The sequence below is a fragment of the Prosopis cineraria genome, unplaced genomic scaffold, assembly GCF_029017545.1.
Source record: "Prosopis cineraria cultivar Desert tree isolate PC_DT_omini unplaced genomic scaffold, ASM2901754v1 PC5, whole genome shotgun sequence".
NCBI lineage: Eukaryota > Viridiplantae > Streptophyta > Magnoliopsida > Fabales > Fabaceae > Prosopis > Prosopis cineraria.
Window position 1 is genome coordinate 22,451,095 of NW_026555336.1, and position 19,115 is coordinate 22,470,209.

The 19,115-nt window shown below is 31.5% G+C and overlaps 2 protein-coding genes across 5 annotated transcripts in view; both read left to right on the forward strand.

Moving 5' to 3' along the window:
* The first annotated feature begins 699 nt into the window (after positions 1–699).
* LOC129310779 (receptor-like protein 43) lies at positions 700–2,879 on the forward strand. Its single transcript, XM_054952695.1, has 5 exons — positions 700–703; positions 820–969; positions 1,395–2,041; positions 2,230–2,488; positions 2,683–2,879. The coding sequence occupies exons 1-5, from the start codon at positions 700–702 to the stop codon at positions 2,877–2,879; spliced, it is 1,257 nt and encodes a 418-aa protein (XP_054808670.1).
* Positions 2,880–3,001: 122 nt separating this feature from the next.
* LOC129311748 (receptor-like protein EIX2) overlaps positions 3,002–19,115 on the forward strand; it is a 48,840-nt gene continuing 32,726 nt past the window's right edge. Inside the window, exons 1-12 of one of the 4 annotated variants that reach the window (XM_054954187.1) lie at positions 3,002–3,778; positions 4,685–4,940; positions 15,118–15,387; positions 15,500–15,735; positions 15,818–16,075; positions 16,152–16,446; positions 16,643–16,720; positions 16,798–17,024; positions 17,173–17,260; positions 17,342–17,446; positions 17,526–17,601; positions 17,688–17,783. In XM_054954187.1, coding sequence (XP_054810162.1) covers positions 3,002–3,778; positions 4,685–4,940; positions 15,118–15,176 — 1,092 coding nt within the window. In that variant the 3' untranslated portion in view covers positions 15,177–15,387; positions 15,500–15,735; positions 15,818–16,075; ... (5 more) ...; positions 17,526–17,601; positions 17,688–17,783. Of the gene's footprint in view, positions 3,779–4,684; positions 5,194–15,117; positions 15,388–15,499; positions 15,736–15,817; positions 16,076–16,151; positions 16,721–16,797; positions 17,025–17,099; positions 17,261–17,341; positions 17,447–17,525; positions 17,602–17,687; positions 17,784–19,115 lie in introns of those variants that run through there. The other 3 variants (XM_054954186.1, XM_054954189.1, XM_054954185.1) reach the window with 3 other exon arrangements.

Sequence of the window (19,115 nt, forward strand, 5' to 3'; positions counted from 1 at the left end):
TCTTCCTATATTAATAACTTTATCTCTATTGTTAACAACTTTTATAATATATATTAACAATTATGTTTATTATGTTGCTTAGAGTTAGAAATGTAATTTCACAAAAAATAATTCCTGCATTTTGTGGTGCTTATTTATAATTTTCCTATTTTAATGTGATTTATTTGTCATTCTCTCTAAAATAATATTTAGGCACAATTTTTGCGAGAATCACACCTAAGTTTCAAGAATAATAAAAAAAAAAGTCACATTAAGGTCTGATATATTTTAAATTATTTTTTCCGGCCTTTGAAATTATGTTTTTTCTTTTTCTTGAAAAAATGCATTTATCTTTAATCACATGGACTATGTATAATAAATAAATATATTATATTATTTATATATGAACTTTAGCATATTTTTTACAAATAATATGTTATACATAAACTTAAGAAACTTGTGCATTTAGAGCAAATACATCTTTTCAAGAAGAAATATATTTACATTTGAGGCTGTAAAAATAATTCAAAATGTATTGGTCATGCTACTTTTTTTTTTTATTATAAGGACCTTCGGTGAGATTTTCCTTTTTTTTTTTTCAAAAATGGGAAAAGAAAGAAATTAATTTGTTGGAAGTTTAGTCTTTTCTTTAAAATTCGTTAATAAAAGAAGAATATTAGCTTTTGAATCTGCCTGGCATTTATTATATATTAACTTGACATGGGTATGCTTCATCTTTGCTATAATTCACCATGAAAATGATGAATACAGGTTCTCTCAATCTCAAGCTTGTTCGTCCGGTTTTTATCATCCTTTTCGCTTCACTACACTTCATTCTAGTTCCGGGGAATAATAATGTTGCCGCTGTCAAGTGCAAAGCAAAGGAGAGAGAAGCATTGCTTGCTCTCAAGAATGATTCTGTGGATCTCCATGGCATCCTCTCTTCTTGGAGTAGTGCGTTAAATCACTCAGAATGCTGCAAATGGAAAGGTATCCAATGCAACAATGAAACAGGTCATGTGGAAAAGCTTGATATTCATGGTTTCCAACAACAATAATGGTTCTTTACAATTTCGAGGTAATAATAATCTCAGTCCTTCACTCACCCTTTTACCTTATCTGAATTATTTGGACATCAGCAACATAAATTTTTTTCCTCATCCACATTCCTAAATCCATTTTTTCTTTATACCACCTGACACACCTCAATCTCTCTAAATGCTATTTTGGAGGGAAATTCCTTAGCGAGTTTGGAAATCTTTCTAATTTGGAATATCTTGATCTTAAATTTAACTTGCTTGACGGAAAAATCCCAACTCAGTTATCAAACCTAACCCGTTTGAGATATCTTGACCTTACTCACAACGATTTCTCTGGAACTATACCTGATCAATTTGGCAACCTTTCATCCCTAGAGTTCATATCCATTGGTCCTTTATTTTATGAATTGGAATCTGATCTGTATTGGGTATCTTCCATTTCTTCATCCTTGAGATATCTCAGCATGGAGCAAGTTGATCTCAGCAGTGCAAGTGATTGGCCAATACTAATTGCTAATCTTCCTCAACTCAGGGAACTGCGTTTAAGAAGTTGTAGTCTTCCCAACGTTACCAGTACATCTCTATCCATGTCTTTTACGAATTTTTCTGATTCTCTTACCATCATTGATCTTTATGACAACCAACAAAATTCCTCAGTATATCAATGGTTGATGAGTTTTCATAGCAGCGTCACTGTTCTTAAACTCATTGATAACTATTTGGATGGTCCTATACCTGAAGCCATTGCAAATTTGAGCTCCCTCCAAGAGTTATGGCTTGGAGACAACAAGCATGTGGATGGGATTCCCATGGCATTGTGGGATTTATGCAGTTTGAGAGTAGTCCATTTGAATGACAATAGCCTGACTGGTTTGATTGAAGAGTTTGTGCCCACAATTTCTAATTGTGCAAAAGACTCGCTCAAGGTACTGGATGTGAGTGAGAATTCTGAAATTGCAGGGACTTTACCAAATCTTTCTCACCTTTCATCTCTGCAAGTTTTGATTTTTGATGGCAATCAGGTTAATGGAACATTACTGAAAGCATTGGACAGCTGTCAAACCTGGAGGTTTTAAGTGCTTATGAGAACAACTTAGAAGGCCTCCTCACTGAAGCTCATTTCTCTAAACTCTCTAAATTGACTGATTTGGACCTGACTTCTAATGCACTCACTTTTAATGTAAGTTCTGATTGGGTCCCACCATTTCAGTTGGAGTCTATACGTTTACCAGCTATTAAACTGGGTCCTCGCTTTCCAAGTTGGCTCAGATCTCAGCAGGAAAGGTGTGTTTGGTTGGACATCTCAAGTGCTGGAATTGAAGGCATTGTTCCACTCTGGTTTTGGAACTTCTCTTTATCATTGAATTACTTGAATGTTTCTCACAATCAGTTAGTCGGTGAAATTCCAGATTTGCCCGTGGAATTTAAAGATTACCCCCAGATTGACTTGAGCTCAAATCAGTTCCATGGCAAAGTACCATCCTTTTTCTCATCATCAAGGGCCTTATATCTATCTAACAACCACTCACCGAATTAACTTCCCTTTTGTGCAAAAGGAAGGAAAGACAAGTTTTGTTTCTCTTGGATCTATCCACCAATCAATTATCTGAGCTGCCTGATTGCTGGAGTAATTTTCCGTCACTGTCATTTATTAATTTTGCAGGAAATAATTTCTCTGGAACCATCCCCACATCATTCGGTCGCTTGGAACAAATTCAGTCATTACATTTGCGCAACAATAAGTTCATTGGAGAGTTGCCTTTGGAACTAAGTAACTGCAAAGAGTTGAGGATTTTGGATGTGGCTCATAACAATTTAAAAGGGCCAATACCCTTGTGGATTGGAGACAAACTTGGATAGTTGATGGCCCTCATTTTGAAGTCCAATGGATTCTATGGAACCATGCCATCAAACATATGTTGGCTTTCTCATATTCAAATTTTAGACCTTTCTTTGAATAATATTTCTGGAAATATACCACCATGTGTCAACCATCTCACCGCCTGGTGGCTTCTTTGTCCACATCGCCAGAAACATCGACGTCAATTAGATACTATTTTAATGGTGCTCAAAGTGCTACTTCTACACATGTTGATGGTGCTTTGGTGACATGGAAAGGAAGTGACAGGGAGTACAATAATACGTTGGGTTTGTTGAAGTTTATTGATTTATCCAGCAATCAGTTGGTTGGCCAAATCCCAAGTGAGATTATACATCTTGTTGGATTGTATTCCTTAAACGTTTCAAGAAACATGTTGACTGGGAAGATCCCTTCTGGTATTGGACAAATGAAATCATTGGAAGCTCTTGATCTATCCAGAAACTTCTTGTCTGGTGGTATTCCAATAAGTCTTTCAGAAATAAGTTTTCTTGGTGTGCTAGATTTGTCCTTTAATGATTTATCTGGAAAAATCCCAACAGGGACCCAGATTCAAACTTTTGATGCCACTTCCTTCATGGGAAACTCAGAACTTTGTGGAAAACCTCTTCCAAAAAATTGTCCTGAAGAGCACACGAATAATGATGGTCACATTTATGGTAATGACAAGGATGATGATGGTGAATTTCCTGATGGAGGGTTTTATATTAGTATGTCACTCGGTTTTATCGTTGGACTTTGGGGACTGTGGGGCACCTTACTATTGAAGAGGTCTTGGAGGGTTGCTTATTTCAGCTTCTTGAGCAATAAACAACGATGGCTCTATGAATTCGCCGCAACAAGAAAGGAAAACCTTCAAAAGAGGCTCAAACATTTTAAGGTAATTCTTATTTCTCAATAAGTTCACGTAGTCCTCATAAGATCTAAATTATGTGGAATGGTGGTTGAAAGATGAAACTCTTTTTTTGTTTTTTAGGCCATAAAGGGCATTCATAATTTTTTTGTAGGGATAACAAGATTTTTAGTCTTTTTAGTTTATATCAATTATTAACTTAGTCTCTTAAATTTAATTTTTATTGATTTATACCTTTAAATTTATCTTAGTTATCGATTTTGTTTCTTAAGTTTGTCTTATTTATCAATTTGGTCCTTATTATTTAAATAGGAGATAACACTATTAAAATCTGCTGACAAAGATAACAAAATATTAATTACATCCATATAAATTAATGAAAAGAAGTGTAATTATTTAGATAAAAAAAGAGGACTCAGAAATTTAAAACAACAAAAAACCAAAGAACAAAACAACAACTAGATTAATAAAGTTATATTGATTCGGAGGCTAATTTTTTCTTATTTAACTACCGATACAAGCCAAATCATCAAAATGCTTTACACATCAGCTTAACTTGAGAGTAAATTTTTGTTTTAAAACTTAACGGACTAACATGATAATTTAATAAACCAAACTGACAAAAAATAAATTTGAAAGACCAAATCAAAAACTGAAGCAAACTTGGGGGACTAAAGTTTTATTATTCTCTTTTGTATTTCTCTACTATTTCTTCAATGTTACTACTATATCCATAACATAACAGTCTCGGTGAGAGGTCCATTTTTCAAGAACAAAGTCAATCAACTTCAATTGACTTTGCTTAATTTAGTTTTAGGTATGAGTTTATCAAGTTTGATTGAAAAATGGTTTTTGTGATTTCTACGTTGTGTTTTTCCCCCCTTTTAAATTTACAGGGTTAAATGTCTCATGAGAAAAGAATGCTGTACACAGGAGATTCTTCTTTTCACAGTTTCCATTCCCAAACAAACCAAACATCCTGATGAGAACAAATATCACAACGATGGTCAGTGCAGTGACGAAACTGGCCATTCAGCAAAGTACTGCTATCAAATCCCATTGAATGCCTCAGATCCCTCTTCATTCACACTTTACCCATGGTTCATGGATGACTCAGGGGACAAAGCAACTGAAGAATATTTAAATGAATCTCTCAAGTCTCCTTCTGGGGGATTAGGAAATGGTTCAGGTTTGCCATTCACTTATTTCTACTCATGTCTTTTTTTTTTTCCCCGCTTGCATCCGAAGTTGAGGTTTGTTTATCAAAATTTTCTTGCTTTGTCTTTTTGAATGGTGATTAATACTACTGCAAGATCAGGAGATGAAGATAATCATATTCTATGCCCAGTTTATACCTTTTAGTCTTCCCAGAATCATCTAGTAAATAATCTTTTTACTGTTTGTACCTATGTGGATTCTTGTTGCTAACAATTTTCCTCTCAAGAATTAACTGTTGTTTTGGGCACACACACACACACACACATATATATATCTCCTAAATTTAAAGCCAATATTAGAATTCCCATTTACTGTTTTGCTTGCATCATGAACGTAACACGTGGATGAGAAAGCATGCTTTTATCAAAGCACCTCTGTTGTTTTGAATTGGACAAATATGGTATACTGAGTAACTGAGCTGAACCTACCTCGCTTCAATTGAAGGATTTAATGGGGTCTAGATCAATCTAGATTGATGGACCTCTAATAGGCCACAACACACAAGGAAATTATGCATGAAATAAATATATTAAAACAAAATTGTTTTAAAGAATTAAATGACAAATCTATTTCAAATTTTTTTTTCAGGTATATGTAGTATTCTTAATTTTTTATTAGAGTAATGTCACCCTTCAATATTAAAAAAGAGTACGATATCTTCCTACCATAACCCACACCAACATTGCCTATTAAAAAAGTTGCTTTGAACAACACACACTGGTGTGGCAAGTTAGATAAGCTAAGTTGGACTCACACAAGGAAAAAAATCTCGTTGATCGTCTCTCTATCACCACTCTCCTCAAACTCCTGGCTGGTTCTTTACCCCCCCCCCCCACCCTCCTATTTCATCGTTCCCTCAATGTTACCTAAACCCCAGGCTCAGTCTCCGTCAATGGTGTCAATGTAACTTTTCAGTTATGTCTCCACCTGGGGGAAGACCTAGATACTTGTCTTTGTACTCCTCAGCGGAAGTAGATTCATGAAAGAGCCATTACATGCTCAAGTGAGACCTCAACTTCAGCCGGTATCCCCCTGTGTCCATCTCCATTATCTTTGAAGTCAGACTCCTATCGGTACTATTAGTGGTAAGAGATTTGAATAAATGATTAGTTTTTATTCTGGAAGTTGGGATCTCTTACAGTTGATCTTCGTGCTTGAGTTCCAAATTTTTCCTCATAAAATACAACAAGATATCCCACTTTAGCCACCCACAACGCAAGTTCATGTTTGACTACTCTGAATTCCCCATTCAAATGTGACAGTTGCAAGGAATTCAGCACACAAGATTGCGATACAAGTGCTCGATTTGCGATTGCAATCTTCACGCCCATTGCACGATCCCTTTGCCTTTGATATCCTACCCCTTTTGCACATAATGCTTGTTCAAATTCCTAATTTGGTCGCCGGTGGAGATGGCACTTTCCAATTCCCTAACCTCCCTTGCCTTATTCAAATTCAAACTAGAAATTTTTTAATAATTTTGTAGAACTTGAAATTTTTGTTTGTTTGTCTCTTTGATTTGATGAGGTTTACCAAGTACCCCTGCATATTGTTTGAATCTTGATGGTGACCTATTTCTCATGTCCATAGCCGACCATAGTAGTTTTGCCATGATTGGTTAGCCTCATTATCACCACTACAGCCTGGGCAACCATGACAAGGGAAAATGGGCGGGCTCGGCCCTTATGGGCCCAACCCCTGAGGGCTTGAGTTCTTAAGCCTAGTTTTTTTATTTTTTACCTCTTTTTTGAAGCCTGGCTCTTATTTGAAGAGTTCAGAGTCGGGCCCGTAAGCTCTGTTATAAATTTTTGTAAAAAAATTAAAATAAAATTAAGTACTATAAATTAATTAAAATATTTTAAAATTAAAAAAATAAAAATTCTCATAATCTTTTAAAAATTAAACAACACACATTTAGAAGTCTAGTAAGAAAATTCAAATCTTGGATAAAAAAATAATTCATTTTTTATAAATACACAAACATAATAATTATAAAAAAATAACAACTATTAGAAATTTTATACTTTGCACTAATATTTATTAAATTATATTAAATCAATTTTAGAATAAATTAAAATTAATAATAATATAACGTGTGTAGGATCAGGGCTTTAGGTGAACAGGTCCTTATTAGCTTCAAACGCGTGTTCCATCAAAGAAAAAATAATTAATAATAATATAACAGGGCTTGAAGGGTAGCTCGAGCTCGAGTCCTTTTTCATAGGGCTTATCAAGGCCAGGCCCTCAAGCTCGGTTACTTTAAAAATTTTAAGTTTAAAACCTGAACCCTTATTTAACTAAGACCTCTAAGCCTGTCCTTTTAGACCTGGCTCTTATTCTTGACTTTAATGACAACTATGTTGGCAAGTGAAAGGTGGAGTGGTTTTTCTGTGCCTTGTGGAACAATAGCGATAAGTAAAAAAATAAATAAATAAATAATTAAATAATCCACTTGAATCCCATCTTTTGTTTTACTCAGCAAATACAACTTGACATATGTAATTTCAATGATATGTGTATGGGCTAATAGTGTGATGACATTGTACTCTTTTTAAAAGTTAGAAGGCTATATTGCTGGAATAAAAAGTTTAAGATATTAGGCATACTTAGTGAAAAAGCTTCAAAACAAATTTGTCTTTTAAACCCTTTTTTTCAAATGAAGATTGCTTTCAAGTTTTTTAATGTGTCAAATCAAAATAGGACTTGTTGGCATTTGAATCTTCAAATTTTAAATCTAAACTCTACAAGACTATTACTCAAGCTAAAGTCGATGTGCAACATGCCTACGTGGGAGTGAAAAGTCCAAAATAACCAACTTTTTTAGTTTTGGTTTTTATCTATTGGCCCATATTTTTCCCCCTTTAATTGATAATATTTTAATTTTTCTAAAATCAAGCATATGAGGATGATTTAGTAATGAAGTTATCTTTTATGTATGGACAAGTGTGAAGATAAGGGGACTAAAGGTGGCAATGACCTTTTAACTTTTCAATTTTTTAATAAAATATAAGAATTATATATTTTCAGCCATTATAGAGGCTGAGAAACACTAGATGGTTATCTCATTTCAAATCCATATAAATATTTTATAATTGTTTTTATGCAACCAATTTAGAACTCTCACATAATCTACTTATTCTCAACATGGTGATTCTATATATGCTCTTAAAACATTGATATCATTTGATTTACTTTCATTTTATATTTGATGAAAGAAATTATGGGAATTACTAACAAACTTTGTCAAGCCTTATCACAACAAAAATCTCAAGATATCTTGTGTAAAGTCCCAGCTCATATCGGGCTTTAACATTCCCATCATACAATCAACCAATTCAAAAATAATAATATCAAAGTAATACACTAGTACAAAATATAATTTTAACCACAACCTTTTCTCTAAAGTTACAGGTTTAACTGTCGTTATAATAAATTCAGTGGCAAGACCAGTAATTCCAAGTAAAAATTGTGACCTTATAATGACAAGGCTTTAATAAAACTATCATTGTTAATGTTTTCAGCTAATTAAAAAGTATTAAATAAAATTTAGAGATACACTAAAAATATTAATTATTTTAATGTTTACAATTAATTAATAAAATCTTGAAATTAATATATATATATATATATATATCGACAGTCATTATCTTACCTGTCGTTAATTAAATGTCTAGTTCATATACCATTAATATTAATAACAAAACTAATAAATAATATTAATATAAATAATGTATGTAATAAAAAATATTATAATACTAATAATTCCAGGACATGCCCATTCAAGGCCTATCATCAGAAATTTATATGTCCATTTAACAACATCATTCCACAGACCTGTCATTAATATACCATTAATATATTTAATTTAATATAAATATTAATAGATAATGTAATATTCAAAGTCATGATATGAATATTAATAAATGTTAACATAGAAAATAAATAATGATAATTTTATTATTAATATTATTTAATGTTATTGTAAAGAAAATAAAGATTAATAAATAATAGATTACCAATAGTTTTAATAATGAAAAGCTATGGTGTTATTAAATTTACTTCTTTTAGCCTTCAGCTTGCGAAAAAGATCAATTAATATCTTGAAACACATATTACGATAGGTTTAATGGAAACCTGTCGTTATATGTGCTCTTAATCTGTCTTCGTTTTCTTTTAGCTGAAGAAAAAAAAAATAATTAATATATCTATCTTAATTAACGACAGTACATTTAATAACTGTCGTTATTATTCATAATATTATTAATACATATATTATTAATTAATATTTTAATTTTAATTATATCGTACAACTAAACTATTAATTTGAATTATTAAATGATAATTATGGACATATTTATATCTATATAAATTTAATATGAATATAAATATTTATAAATAACATTTTTATTTATATTAATATAAATAATATTAATAGTTATATATTATTAGTATTATAAATGATATCATTAGATATATTATACTAATTAATTAAAATTTTATTAATGTAATTTATAGAAGCTATTAACGACAAGTTTATTAAAAGCTGTCGTTAATATAATTAATAATAATTATATTTAATATAAATAATATTTCTTTAATTTTAGTATATTTATTTAAATTTAATATTAATATTATGCATATTAGCGACAGGTATACTGAGACCTGTCGTTAATGTGTTCAGTTTTCCTTCACTAAATAGTATTTATATCTATATAAATTTAATATTAATATAAATATTTATAAATAAAATTTTTATTTATATTAATAGTTATATATTATTAGTATTATAAATAGTATCATTAGATGTATTATACTAATTAATTAATATTTTATACTTATAGAATATATTAACGACAGGTTGATTGAAAGCTGTCGTTAATATAATTAATAATAACAATATTTAATATAAATAATATTTTTTTGTTAATGTTAGTATATTTATTTAAATTTAATAATAATATTATGTACATTAACGACAGGTATATTGAGACCTATCGTTAATGCTTTCGGTTTTCCTTCACTAAATAATATTTATATTTATATAAATTTAATATTAATATAAATATTTATAAATAAAACTTTTATTTATATTAATATAAATAATATTAATAGTTATATATTATTAGTATTATATATAGTATCATTAGATATATTATAATAATCAATATATATAGTTTAGAAAATATATTAATGACAGGTTTATTGAAAGCTGTCATTAATATAGTCTATATTTCCTTAGTTTTAGTATAAATAATATTATTAATAATAAATTTAGATAAATATTATAAGATATAATTTATTTTTATTATTATATGCGATAATATAATTTTAACTATTTATTATTATATAACTGATGATAATATTTATAATATTATTATACTGTCGGTAAGGTTTTTCAGAAGGCAGCTGATTCGGAATTGTTATGTCAATGAATGAGTTCCAAACAGCAGTAGTAAATTTGCAGAAACCGTGAACAACATATAACGACAGGTTTAATGAAACCTGTCGTTATATGTTACGTTTTTAATCCCCTTTTTATTGTTTTCGTAAAACCTTCAGCTCTCTCTCGCGCCTTTCCTGCCTTTCCTTCAGCTCATGCCTTCAGCTCGCCTTCGTCTCCCTCTGCTGTTAGCTCTGTCGTAGCTCCAGCTCCCTCCAGCTGCTTCTTCGCCCTTCACCTTCAACTCATCCTCATCTTTCAGCTTCTTTCTCTCCACCCTCAGCTCCTCCTCTCTACCCTTCAGCTTCTCCTGTCCACCTTTAGCTCGCTAGTGACTGTCATTAATCTTTCTTCGGCCTCCAGCTTGGTGCATTAATCCAGGTAAGCTCTTGCATGTTTAGCCATGTATTTCTTTTAATTTTGTTTTTCATGTTTTTCTCCCAATGCACGTAACTAAGTTCTTTTTACTTATATTTTTTATGGCATTAATTATTTATTTTTAATATATTAAAATTTTTAGGAATAATTTTTTACACCCATTATTATGTTCCGCCTTTTCCTTTATATTTTTTTATCAAATTAATTATTTACTTTTAATAGAAATTTGATGTAAAATTTATATGCATAATTTTTAACTTGATATAAAAATTTTTATCAGATTAAATTTTTTCATATATTTTTTATTAAATTAATTTTTTTATTTTTCATATATTTTTAACTTGATATATTTTTTATTTAATTTTATTTTTAATATAAATTTGATATAAAATTTTTAAGCATAATTCATATTTTAATTAGGTAACTGTTTGATAGCTTGAATTGGTTGTGAATTCTATATGTAATTATTGATCATCTGTTTAAAATAATTGTTCATATTTTAATTTGATAATTATTTGATAGCTTGAATGTGTGAAAAAGCTTGAATTGATTGTGGATTAGAGTCTATAATTATTGATTATCTATTGAAATTTGTTGAAATTTTAACTTGATATAAAATTTTTTATTAGATTAAATTTTTTCGCATACTTTTTATTAGATTAATTTTTTTATTTTTAATATAAATTTGATATAAAATTTTTAAGCATAATTCATATTTTAATTAGGTAACTATTTGATAACTTCAATTGGTTGTGAATTCTATATGTAATTATTGGTCATCCGTTTAAAATAATTGTTCATATTTTAATTTGATAATTATTTGATAGCTTAAATGAGTGAAAAAGCTTGAATTAATTGTGGATTGGAGTCTATAATTGTTGATTATCTATTGACATTTGTTGAAATTGGTCAAATAAGGGTTTTGTGCCCAAGCAATGTCAATTTATAAGCCGTTATGCTGTTGATTTTTTTTAATTTCAAAATATAAAATAATTTTTCATATTTTAATTAGGTAATCATGAATTATAGTTGGATAGATGCTTTGCGGATAAGTGATGAATATGAGGGGGGGTAGACCAATTTTTGAAATTTGCAAAGAACAATGTTCCTAATAATAAAGGATTATTCTATTGTCCTTATGTTAAATGCTTGAATGGATTGCGACGAAGTCCTGTGGAGATAAAGGATCACCTAATTTGTTTTGGTTTCTACAAAGCATATATACAATGAGTATTGTATGGAGAATCTAGAAAACGAAGTGTTGTGCCACAGGATGAGGATGATGATGATATGGATTTGTTTGATCGAATAGATGATATGTTAAATGATATTGGTGTTGAAGGTGTTGAGAAAGTACACAAATATGATAGCTTGTGCAATGATTCAGAAAAGCCTTTGTATCTAGGGTGCACAAAATATACATGATTAACAGCTGTGTTAAAGTTGTTCAACTTGAAAGCAAAATATGGGTGGAGCAATAAAAGTTTCACACAGTTACTTAGACTATTGAAAGAGATCCTTCCAGAGGGTACTGAACTTCCAAGTAGTTACTATGAGGCAAAAAAAATATTATGTCCAATGGGGTTGGGGTATCAAAAGATACATGCTTACCCCAATGACTGCATATTATACAGAAATGATTTTGAAGGGTTGGATGTGTGTCCAGTCTGTGGGGCATCACGCTACAAAGTAAAAGAGATGAATGGTAGTGACGATGATTTGATTACCAAGAGGCCTCCAGCAAAGGTGTTGTGGTATCTTTCAATAATACCAAGATTTAAAAAGTTATTCTCTAATGAAAACGAGGCAAAGAACTTCAGATGGCATGCGGATGAGAGAAAAATTGATGGCATGCTTTGACATCCAGTAGATTTGCCACAATGGAAAGAAATTGTTCGATTATTTCCTAAATTTGGTAATGAGCCTATAAATCTTAGGCTTGGACTTTGTACAGACGGGATGAATCCTTATGGCAATCTTAGCAGTCAACATAGCTCATGACCTATTCTATTAGTGATTTATAATCTCCCTCCTTGGTTGTGCATGAAACGCAAATATATTATGCTGTCTTTAATGATTTCAGGCCCTAAACAACCAGGAAATGACATAGATATTCAATTGGCTCCATTGATTGAAGATTTGAAGATGATGTGGGAGGTAGGTATGGATGTGTTAGATTCATACAAGAATGAGTCTTTCAAATTACGAGCTATGATTTTTTGTACGATAAATGATTTCCCTGCATATGAAAATCTATTTGGATACAGTGTTAAGGGGCATAAAGCATGCCCTATTTGTGAAGAGAACACATCCCATCAATAACCAAAACATGGGAAGAAGACAGTCTATCTTGGTCACCGAAGATTCTTAAGATGAGACCACCCTTATCGTAGATAGAATAAGAAATTCAATGGCTCTCAAGAGTATAATGAACCTCCAAAGCCATTAACTACAAGCTTGGTGTATCAACGAGTGAAAGATATCAATATGCAATTTGGTAAGAGCCAGAAGAAACAATCTCAAAATAATTCATGGAAGAAGAGGTTTATCTTCTTTGATTTCCCCTATTGGAGTAGCCTTGAGGTGAGGCACAATCTTGATGTGATGCATGTTGAAAAAAATGTTTGTGATAGTCTAATTGGAACATTGTTAGACATAAAGGGAAAGACCAAGGATGGAGTAAAAGCAAGAATGGACTTGCTTGACCTGGGAGTATGAACAAACTTGGGTCCAAGAATAGAAGGAAAGAGGACTTACATGAGTCCAGCCCCACACACTTTGTCTAAAAGAGAGAAAAAAAGTTTTTGTGAGTGTCTACATGGTATTAAAGTGCCACAAGGATATTCTTCAAACGTCAAGAAACTTGTGTCCATGAAAGATTTAAAATTAATTGGTTTGAAGTCTCACAATTGCCATGTACTAATGCAACAATTGTTACCAGTAGCAATTTGAGATATACTAGAGGAAAAGGTGAGAAAGTCAATGATTAGATTATGTGTCTTCTTCAATGCAATTTGCAGCAAAGTCATTGATCTTGAGAAATTAGATGACTTGCAAAATGATGTTGTTATTACCTTATGTTAACTTGAAATGTATTTTGTTCCATCATTTTTTGACATAATGGTACACTTAATTGTACATTTGGTAAGAGAAATAAAGTTGTGCGGCCCCGTCTATTTGTGTTGGATGTATCCGTTTGAGCGGTACATGAAAATTCTTAAAGGGTATATGAAGAATCCCTATCATCCAGAGGCCTCTATTGTTGAAAGATATGTTGCTGAGGAGGTTGTTGAGTTTTGTACTGATTATTTATCAGAAGTAAAATCTGTTAGAGTTCCAGAGACTCGCCATGAGGGTATGAGAATTGAAGGGCAAGGGACATGAGGGATGAAAGTAAAGCCTATGACACGCGAGGAAGTGCAACAAGCAAATTTGTACATATTGAACAACACCAGTAAAGTTCAGGATTCCTTAATCACACATCAAGAGGAATTAAAGGTTCAGAATCCTAAAAAGACCGAAAAATGGTTGCTAAGTGAGCACAACAAATGTTTCCCACTCTGGTTTAGGGCAAAGGTAAAGGAGGATTGTGGAAAGTCCAATGTTTTTGATACATTAAGATGGTTAGCTAATGGTCCTAACTTTAATGTCAAAACTTGGAGTAGATATGATATTAATGGGCATTCATTCTATACAAAAGATCAAGATGACAATAGCACCATACAAAATAGTGGGGTGATGGTAATAGCCGAAGCAACATATTTTTCTAGTTCGAAAGATAAAAATCCAACACTAGCATCCAGGTCATATTTTGGAGTCATTGATGAAATATGGGAAGTTGACTTCTTCAAATTTAAGGTGCCCATTTTCAAGTGCAAGTGGGTTGATAGAAAATATGTTCAAACAGACAAGCTGGGTTTTACTTTAGTTGATCTTAATAAGGCCAATCATAAGGAGGAACCTTTTATTATGGCTACTCATGCAAGACAAGTTTTTTATGTCATTGATCCAGCAGATAAAAGATTTTCTATGGTTTTATTGGGAAAAAGTCTCCTTACTCATGGTGATAATGATGAATCAAGTTTTGATATTGATGAGATCCCACCTTTTATGCCAGCGCAGCCTGTGTTAGATGTTGAAGATGAAGAAGATAATGTATATGATGTGAGAACTGATCATGATGAAGGTTTATGGGAAAATTAAAATACAATTATAATGGTAATTAATATTATAACATTAGAATAGTATTATAAAGGTTTATGCTTTTATTTTTAAATAGTTTAATTAAATTTATTATATTATACTAACCTTATTATCTTGTTTGTTTTAGGAGAAATATGGAGAATGTATCAAGCACTTGCACTAACAAAGACAAGCCCAAAAAAGTAGAAGAGGAACCACATGACTTACTAAGTTGGCCCAAATTGATGGGAAGATTCACCTTGATTTTGATGAGACAGGTGAGCCAACTGATAGGAAAAAAGGAAATTTTTTTAAAAGTTACATTGGACTTGTAGCGCGTCAAAAGATTAGCATCTTGGAGGATGAATGAGATAATGTAAAAGAAAGTGAAAGAGATGAAGTTTGGCACATTATACAGGTACATTTTTAATTGTTACTAAATTCATCTTTGCTTTTTAAAGTTATTATTTTTTATTATATCGAATTATCTGTTGTTACTAAATTCATTGTTGGCATTTGTTATTTTACAGATTACTTATGACATACCTTACACTTTCAAGCACAAGTGGCTTTATATGCTGCAAGTCGATGGAGGGATTTCAAATCTAAACTTACAAGAGATTACGTGTTTCCCAAAGTTGACAGTGAAAATGAAGATGGTAGTGACAATGATACCAACAAACAACAACCATGGGATAAGTATCCTTTCATTGATTACGAGACATGGATAAAATTTGTTGAAAGTAGATATGATCCCAAATTTTTGGTAAGTGAAAGAAAAATAGATATTCAATTATTCTTATTAAATTTTATTATTAATAAATATTTCTTATTGTCTTTTTTAATAGGAAAAAAGTAAAAAAGGTCAAGAGCGTTGCAAGAAAAACCCATACAATTATACCATGTCTCGAGGAGGATATAAACATGTTTATGATATAATGCTTCAGGAGAAATGGGAAGCTAAAAAACAAGCAATAGGGGTTGATGATATTAGAAATATTTCCCCTCCATCTCCTATTAGTCGTGCTGAAGTGTGGAAGAGAGGGCGAATGAATAAAAAGGGAAAGTTTATTTCTAGTGAAGCTAGAGAAGTGGCTGCGAAGATTGTAAGTATTTTAATAGTTAACATCTAGATTATAAGATTTAAATATACTAATTGCATTGCTTGCTTGCATATTCTAGGATTCTCTTACAGAAGCAGCCTTTCAGGGGACCTTTACATCTACTAGCAGGAAGGATATACTAACCATAGCCTTAGGGAGTGAAGAGCATCCCAGCTGTGTTAAGGGAGTTCCAAAAGGTGTGGGTATAAGACAATATTTTGGACTACCACCCTTTAATAGTGTGCCAATACACCAAGTGGAAAAGATGATAGTGGAATGCAAATCAAGTTTGATGATGGAAATGTAATCAATGATCAGTTCCATGCATATGCAATCTCAACAAGCACAAAAAGTGGTGGTGTTCTACAACTAGAGTATGATTCTAACTTTTTAGATCAAGGATTGTCGTGCATAATTTATTTGGAAGATCCTGTAAAACGTATAGTTGCATATGGAAAATTGTATAACTATTCAACTATAGTCCACCACCAGCAGTTACAAGATAATCAAGTAAAGATAATTGTTGAAGTGGTCGTGGATGCTAATGCTTCTGTGTTATTTCCTACTAAGGCGATGCAAACAGTAGGATAAGCTCAACAAACTTTTATTATTTGGTTGAGAAGGCTTATTCAACAAGTTACTGAAGAGGTATGAAAACTTTATAATTTTCAATATTTCTTAATTAATATGATAGATATTTCTCATTTTGATTATATATTAATTAGGAACTTCAACAATCAAAAGAATCACTGGGTTTCAATCTCCAACCGATTCGAGATGACTTGAAACAGTTAGCTTCTATGATTGTTGACATGAATGAATTTATTGATGAAATACAAGTAAGTGAGGACATTGTTGGGAAGGATATTACTTTTCAAGTCACCAGAAATGATATTAATGCTCTCGTTATTATGGAGTGATTGGATGTATCAATAATACAAGTTTTTATCATGTAAGTGTTTATTTTTATTTCTAATTTAATATTTCTTATTTTTATTTATTGTTAATATTTTTGTTATTATTAAAGGTTCCTCTACAAAATGTGCATCTAACTTGATGTCAATCGTTATTATGGATTCTTATCCCACTCTTAACATCAGTTGGGAAACTGAATTAAAAAGCATCTTATATTGGAAGTGCGATGAATAAGCTAAAGAAGAGGTGTTTTTTTGCACCAATTATTGAAAGGTATCAAACATCCTATTCATCTCTTTATTTATAAAATATTTGCATAATTATGTGATATTAATATAAACTAATATTTTGTAGAAATCATTGGATGCTTCCTATTATCTATCCCCGTGAAAATACTATATATTGGTTTTGTTCATTACAATGGGAAGTAAGCGACAATATGAAGTTATTGTTTGAATCGTAAGTTTTTTAAATAATTATTTTGTGATATTATTAGCATCTTTTTAATATATTCTAAGTGTTTATATTTGAAAAATAGATCTTTACATCGTTATTGGAGGATGGGGGATATAGTTGACAAGAAAAAAAATGAAATCAAGTGGGTGTATATACAAGTAAGTATTTTAAATTCTTTTTCAAATTAGAATAAAGATTATAATATTGATTTGATGAATTAAAATGATTTTAATTTTTTTAACAGTGTGCTCGACAACCAGGAAGTGTCGAGTGTGGTTATTATGTGATGATTTTCATGTACGAAATCATCACTCAAGGCATTACCCACTCATTTGATAAGGTAATAATTTGTTAAAAATAATTTATATTTTACACTTTACCTATACTTGAATTAATATGCATGCACATATTTTTATTAATATACAGCATTATAATAGTTTAGAGCCATTTTCCAGACAAGAGCTGGGGCATATACAGAATATGTGGTCTACTTACTTTTTAGAATTAATAAGTTAGAGTAGATAATTGGATAGATGCTTGTATTGGATATGTAGAAATTTTAATGGATATGTTTGAAATTGTCTCTGGAATGCTGTTTATGTCTAAATGCAGGCTTTTGTAAGTAAGGGATTTAAAGCATACAAAATACGTGTTCTTTTTAAAAAAAAGGACACATGCCGTGACAGTTGTATGTATAAATGTGGTTAAATGTTACTTTTCGCGATAGTTGTGTATTAAACTGTAGCGAAAAATAACACTTTTCGTGCTAGTTTTGGTAACAAGTGTCACGAAAAGCAACACTTTTGCGACAGTTATGTACACAACTATCGCAAAAAGGTCCGTTGATTCGTCCCTTCTCAAACATCATTTCGTGACAGTTGTTATTATAATTGTCACGAAAATTTTATATTTTTCTCCACATTACTCCTTCTGACTGTTGCGAAAGCTGTAAACTTACAACTACACTTGTTTCCACTACACTGCTTCTTGTGTCGCGAAAGGTGGTTTTCAACTGTCATGAAATATGCTTTTTGTACTAGTGATAGCCTTTTTTTGTTTTCAAATCGCGGGATCCCGACTTCTTGAAACATATATTCAAATAAAAGGCCTAGCGGAAGCGCAAATGTAGTCAAATGACTCAATAAGACACAACTTCTCAACCTTGAAAATGGGCTATGCACCTCAGCAAGTTCCACTTGTGCCACAGCGCATATGATAGCAATTTTTGCTATCATATGACAGCTTGAAAGATAAACTTCTAGCGAGCGCCATTTTCACATCCAACGTCTGATTGGAGTGATTCAAGCGCCCACATAAAGCTTACAACATATACTAGCTAATAGAATAAGTTTGGACTTGATCTGATGGTCCAACCTAAAATTAGACACTTGGGTGTAAAAAGTCACTTTTCTTTTAAAAATTTGCACCCTAAGCATTCAATTCTCATTTCTTGTCTCATCAGACCACTTCGGGCCTTGAACTAAGTTCAAAAGGACCACATACACCTGATTAACACCATATACCACATATATCACATCAATTGTCCATTTTGGCCTCTCAATGCCACATTACACAATTGTGGACTTATATGAGGAATACACATACAACATATATTTACATATATATAACTAGACTTGTTCCACTTCTAACCCTCCGACTCTTACATATGGGG